We start from the raw sequence: 7,030 nt of genomic DNA, 5'->3' as shown, positions 1-7,030 counted from the left end.
CAACAGGAAACCACAAAGAGCTGGACATGTGGTAGGCAGCGCAATCACCCTGCCCACCAAGAGATGTCCAACCTAACCCCAGGACTTAAAGCAAAGAGCAATTCCAAATGGGGGCATTTTAAATAAATAGCATCCATAAGATGGCTTGTCACCTCCACCCCCCAAACCCATGTGCTCCCTTCTCTGTACCTTCAGCAGGGACCCTGAGGTGATTTTGGGTGGTGAGGCAGCATGGCAGGTGGTGAGGCACACAGTCCCCCTGCAGGCAGGTCCACCCTACACCCTGGCCCTCCTCTGCCTTCCCTGCAAACAGGATGAAGGGGATGATGCCAGAACACTCTGGGTCTCTAATGCCTTCTCAGATGTGATTCCTCCAGCAGTGACACCCACCCTCTCCACAGACCGCAGGGAGGGATTCCTTCTGCCAATGGCCACTGGATCAAACTCAGTCACATCTACACTGGATCTAAGGCAAAATCTCCATCCAACTGGGTTAAGGGGAGCAAGTCTCCAAGGCTCTAGAGGTCAAAGCAAGTGAGTGCTCATCTACACTGGCTAGAGAAAGAAACCCTCTACACCAGCTAAGGCAACTGAGGCCCCATCTACAATGGCTCTAGGTGAGCAAATCTATCTACACTGAACAGGAGAGGGAGGCACAGGGGTCCAGGCCTGGAGAGGACGCCTGGTGGGCTCCAGCCTCACTCGGAACAGCCTCCCCCAATTTTTTTATATCAGTCTTCTTTTTAAATTGTGGCAACATCAACTTCACTATGCAATTTGAGAGAAATAGATTTATTAATAAATATCTCTGCCATCCCAGGAGCATGGGAGGAAGGACAGAGAAGAACAGGGCAGGGGAAGTGTCCCAGGGAAAACAGTCTCATCTGATGTCTCTCCCAGGTGGGGGCAGGAGAAACACCCAATGTCCAGGTAGATCCAGATGTGCTCCTGGCTGGACCCCAAGTGGAGAAGCCCAAGCCAGTGAGCACACTCAGTCCTGCAGCTGTTTGAGTCCATGTGACCAATGTCCACATAGTGACAACAGCATCCACGGAGCAAAGGGTCCTCTGGCTGGCTGTGTGTTCGTTTGGTCCGTCTGAGGTCTGAATTTAGATAGGAACCACCCGGTTTCCAAACTTAGCAGGTCTCTGGTCTCCCTGTGTCTCGGCCTCGTCTTCGCTAACACAGGAGGGTATGCAAGAGCACAGTCGGCGGAGGCAGGCGGCGATCCTCTGCCTCACCCGCTTCCAGCGCTTCCTGTGGCCCTGGGGATGGGCTGTGGTGGCATCTTGGGAGACGTGGCTGTCGGCTGATATGCAGGGTCCGGGTTTGTCGCACACAGAGTCAGGCTGGGAGGCTAGGCTGGGAGTGGGGGTCTTGTCATGCAGGAAGCGGAGTCTAATGGCAGGCACGCTGGAGCTTCTCTCAACCTTCTGCCCTGACTCTTCGGCCTCCTCAGGTGGCTGAGGTTCACAGGGCAAGGGGGAGGTGTGTAGGGCAGGCTCACTCGCCCTCCTCTTTGGGAGGGCAGGGGACACGGAAGGATCCCTGGGGCACGGCTGAGGCACCACCCTGCGCCTCACAGGCTTCATGCAGCCTGTCCCCTGGCTTATCTGCTGCTGCACTAGGAGATACGCAGCCATGGCATCGTCAAACCTCCTCTTGGATAGAGACACCCAGGTAGTGTATGGGTCGAAGCCCATGTCAAAGAGGACCGTCAGTACTGTGGGGTCTGAGAGGCTGGGGAGGGGCTCGTCATGGGAAGATGAGTTCTCCTCACCCTGACTCAGCCAGGGGTCCTCCAAGATGTCCCCTACCGAGAGCCTGCTTTCAGGGTCCTCTGCCAGGATTTTCTTGACCAGTTCTTGTGCTTCAGCAGACACGTGCTGGGGAAATTCCAAGTCGGCATCGGAGATACTAAGCGGGCGGTTGCCTGTCAATACGAAATACAAAATGATACCCAGTTTCCAGACGTCCTCTGCAGGGCCCTCCAGAGAGCCCCAGGACTCGTTCTGCTGCTGCCCAGGCTTGACTACGGTGCTTAAGCCAAAGTCGATGAGTCGGATGTCTCCCCTGGCATCCAGCACAATGTTCTCGGGCTTCAGGTCTCCATGCACGATGCACATCTTGTGGCAGTAGCACACTGCACACGTGATCTGCCTAAATAGTCTCCTGGCCTCCTCTTCCTCCTGCATGCCCCCATCCGGGATGAAGTCAAATAGCGATCCCCTGCCTCCATACTCCATCACCAGGTAGACATGTTGGTCAGTGTCGATAACCTGTAAGAGCTGGATCACATTCGGGTGGTTCAGGGTCATCAATGCCCGTTTCTCAGAGCGGGCCAAACTCTTCCACATTCTCTTTTCCAGGACTTTCACTGCCACCTCTGCCCTAGTGAGCAGATGGCGAGCGAGGATCACCTGACTAAATGCCCCATGCCCAATGGCCCTCAAGACCTGGTAACGGTCTGTGAAGGCCTCCTCCTGCACCACTACACTAGTCTCTCTACTCTTCCTAGCCATCCTAAGCAGGAACACCCACTAAGGATGCTAGCTAAAAAAAAAATAACAAACCAAAAGCAAAAAACAAAACAAAACAAAACAAAAAACCCAAATCAAAGAACCAATCTCCAAAGACCACAGCCACCAACCACCAACCACCAAACGTGCTAACTATCTGGGAGTCCGACAGGTCACCACCAAGAGCTTCCTGTACTTATGGACAAAGACCCAGCTGCAGTCACTCAGTTTTATACCCGGTGTTTGACATTCCCTCACAATGGCTCCTTGTGAGGTCAGAGTGAGAAATGACCCAGTCATGCTTGGGCATCACCCCACTGGCCATCTCCCTGTGGGTCTACAGGACCTCTTTCACTTTCACTATAATAAGACTCCAGAAGCTTTTCAATTCAATGGGTTATGGAAACTGATAGTGTTCTTAAATATTAAAATTCATATAGTACTTCAATGGACTTTTTTTTTTAATCTAGAAGTCTTTAATACCTTTGCCTTTCAAAGACCTCAGTGTAACTACACTCAAGGTATTCAACTTCTTTATTCCCAACACTGAATAATGGCTGTCAAAAGGATCGTAGCACCTCACTCACATCGTGATAATATGATAATGTCCTGTTCCCTAAGACACTCTATACACAGTATGCACACCTACGGGGTTGAGAGTAGGAAAGGGTTCATCATAATCCCCTTAAGGTGCTCATCAGATCTCTCATTAGAAACCTCAGAGGCACAAAACACAGTAGTTTGAAATACTCAAAAGTGATAAAGGACAAAACCTAAAAGCCAAGAATCCTAGAAGCAGTAAGAAAGTGTCCTTCCCAGAGGGGGAAGATATGGAGGAATTCTCAGTTGACTTGATCCCTTCATGTCTCCATAAGCAAATGCCTTAGACTGGCAAGATCAAGGAAAAAGCACTTTGGTGTTGATGGAAGGGCAGAATGGTGGAACACATTCCCTCAAGAACCCCTTCCTATTTCTTTCTTTCCTTGTCTTTTTTTTCTCCCTTTTTGTTACATACTGGCAATCAACCCATCACCCCCAGAGCCTCTCACACTTTAGGCAAGTGCTCTGCCACTGAGATACATCCCCAGGAATTTTATTGTGAGAAAAAGTCTTGCTAAGTTGCTCAGACTGGGCTTGACCATGGGATTCCCCCTGCCTCCAGGTCCCAAGCAGACAGACTTATAGCCTCTCATGGTTGAAAAAAGAGGTGTTCCCCAAAAGTTGTTGTGTTAAGGAATATTAGGGGTAAAATGACTGGATTGCGAGAGCTTTGCCTCTCATACCCTACTCATTTCAATGGACTAAATGGGTGTTAACTGTAGATACATAGAACATGACTGAACAGTGGGTCTCTGGAGTAATGCCCTGAAAGGATGCTTCCTCCCTGTGTCTCCTTCCCTTTCTGCTTCCTTGTTGCCATGAAGGGAGCAGCTTTCCATTGCTTGTCCTTTGTCCCATGATGTGCTGCCTCACGTTGGGCCCACAGCAATGTTTTCAGCCATCTATGGATGCAGACCTCTGAAATTCTGAAGTCCGGTTAAAGTTTTCATCCCTACGTTGTTCTTGTTGGGTTAGGTGGTTACATTGCCAAATAAAGTTAGCCAAAACAGAAATTGGTACTGAGAAGTGGGTCATTGCTATGATTAAATGGACCACATCCATCAGAAACGCTTAAAGCTGAATTGCACCAAGAAAACTCAACTGTTTAGAGATGCCAGCCTAAAAAGTTTTGGAATGTAGTAAGTGGAGATTAATGAGCAATTTTGGAAAGAGTCAAAAGGAATACCAACAGGAATGCTGAACATGCTAATGAAGTGTCAATGGAAAGGAAGTCTCTATGTGACATTGGCCAATTCCATTGTTTTCTGTCAAAGAACTCAATTCCATTTTGCCCATTTGCTGAGACTCTCTTTTAGGCTAAATTTTAAAGCAAGGGACTAATTAATTGGGTGGAGGAAATTTCAAGACAGCACACCATTCAGTCACTGGCATGGATATTGCTGGCAGCTTTTAGTCCAATTTACTGTGAGAATGGGCAGTAACAAACTGATCTAAAGGATTTTCAAAACTTGCAGTTTGGACAGAAATGCATATGCAATGCTGAGGCTAAGGAAGATGTGCTTGTGGAAGAGATTACAGATCCTAAAGAGATGCGAGCTTCTTTGCACAAACACAATAGGGAAGATGCCTTGAGTGTATCTCAGGAATTTGCAAGACCATACCCACTGAGGGTGGCTCCAAGGTACAGAGGAGACTCTTTCTTTGAATAGAGATGGTGGGATCCTCTGCCGACCCAGAGGATGTCTAAAATGTTGTTTCACCCTGAGAGGCCACATTGTTCTTGATTCCACACACAATGCATACACTTGTTACCTTCCTGACATCAAGAACCAAGGGAGATGGGATGCAGAAACATATGTGCAGCATTCTCCATGTTATTGATAGGCTGCTATATGTCCACACCAGACTGGTTTCTCTTTCTCATGTAAAAGGACCCTCATGGGAACCACAAAGAAATACCTGGGGAATAGCCCCAAAATGAAAGGGATGGGAATTCAAGCTTTCACTACAAAAATCAACTAGATAGGAGAGAAGATAACTGTAGAAATATAGAAGGCACAGTAAACCCAAAACTCACCCTATTCTCCTTATAAGGCCACAAGACCTAGCTAACGGGCACCTGGCCCATTCTCCTTATAGGGATGCAAGTGCTATTGAACCTCTCTGAGGACAAAAATGCAATAGTACCAAAATCTCACCCTTTCTATAAGGAAGCAACTAATCCTGAATGAAAAGCTCAACCTATTCCTTTAGGACCCAATTTTGGGGTAATTACATCATAATAATGCCATTTCTGAAAAAAAAAAAAAAAAAAAAAAAAAACTCTTTTTCTTAGGTCTGGAGTTATAAACTAAGCATGTTTTTCAGGGATATAATTCAACCCATATCATTATCAGTTCTTATTTTTCTAAGAGTTTTTATCCATAGATGTTGAATTTGCCATGTGATTTTTCTATGCTTGTCAATGAAATGCATCATTATATAGGGATTTTCATGTTGATTTCATGACTTTGAACACTTGATATTGGCTTTCCTCCATTGTTTTATTCTGGCTTAATGATATGGTAATGCCTGCCTCATAAAATAAGTTGTGAATGGTTCCTTGCTCTTCTACTTCCCAGAAATAATTGCATAGAATTTCACTGATTCTTCTCTAATTGTGAGGTGGAATTCTCCAGTGATATAATCTTTTTCCAAAAAATCCCTTTGGAGATTTTCAAATTTGGAACATAACTTTCTAAAGATCATTCAATGAAACTTTTTTTTTAATTGAAAACAGGAAACTAGCAGGATATGGTTTTGCATACCTATAATCCCAGTGACTTGGGAGGCTAAGGGAGGAGGATCACAATTACAAGGCCAGCCTCAGCAACTAAACAAGGCTCTAAGCAATTTAGCAAGACCCTGTCCAAAATAGAAACTAAAAAGGGCTGTGGATGTGTCTCAGTCATTGAGCACCCTTCAGGCTCAATCCCCAATAAAAAAGAAAAAATAGAAGCTGGCAGAATTTGGCCCACAGGCCATAAGTGCAGACCCTAAGGACAGAAGAAGAAGCACAGAGAAGAATCAGACAGAGTGGATTCCAGTTCCAGTTCTCTATTCACTAGCTATGCCTCAGTCGTGCATTTGCTCATCCCTTGGGATCATCACATATTAGAACATAAGGAGGTGTTTTGTAAATGTGCAGATCTTGTGCAAATAAAAAAAAAACTAGGGGATTTTTTCCTACAGCCTCAGGAAATGCTTTCAGGCTCAGGTAATTCCTGGAAAAAGAAAACTCCCTTGCTGCCATTTGAGGTGCCCTGGTCCTAGGAATATCCATGTCCTGCTGGCCAATACCCATTTTCCTCCTTGCCTACCCAGTACCAAATGGAGTTAAGAACCAAATCATCAGGACTTCTCTTTCTTAATTCCAGGGAAGGAATTCCTTTACCAAGTTTAAGAGAGACTCTCAAAACACTAAATGGTTTTTAGAGTCACTGAGAAGGAAACTGGAAGTCCTGTGTTTGGACATAAGGGGTTGTTGGCATACGCATTTTTGTCAGGAGAAAGACAAGAATATAGGATAATTTTAAATTGCAGAACTACTTCCTGTAGAGGAATACATTGTGGTTAATTAAGACTTGTATCTTCACCCTTGAAAATCCCACATTCTATCACAGCAATGTGTGGGCAGACTTAACAGTCCCAACTGTTGAACACTTGGATCAAGTCATAACCAGTTTTATTGCAAAAGGACCCTGTTCATATTTATCAATCCTAGTACCATAACAGCTACCCTACAAGTCATTAACATACAGAAACATGCATCATGAGGAGAAATATCACCCATCCTTCTGCATATGAGCAACCTGTGACTCCTGAGCAACAGGGCTCACATCACTGAGGCCTGTCAGCAGTCACTTTCCCCACTCATCCTGAGTGAAAGATGGAATGACTGAAGTACAAAT

At 45.9% G+C, this 7,030-nt stretch overlaps 1 protein-coding gene across 1 annotated transcript; it reads right to left on the bottom strand.

Moving 5' to 3' along the window:
- Positions 1–1,109: 1,109 nt before the first annotated feature.
- On the bottom strand, positions 1,110–2,522 carry LOC124985565 (putative sperm motility kinase W). The gene has a single exon (XM_047554296.1). It carries the CDS (start codon positions 2,520–2,522, stop codon positions 1,110–1,112), a length of 1,413 nt encoding a protein of 470 aa, XP_047410252.1.
- Between the last annotated feature and the right edge of the window lie 4,508 nt (positions 2,523–7,030).

Source organism: Sciurus carolinensis, chromosome 5 (genome assembly GCF_902686445.1).
Source record: "Sciurus carolinensis chromosome 5, mSciCar1.2, whole genome shotgun sequence".
Lineage (NCBI taxonomy): Eukaryota > Metazoa > Chordata > Mammalia > Rodentia > Sciuridae > Sciurus > Sciurus carolinensis.
This window is presented reverse-complemented; position numbering and strand designations above follow the sequence as displayed.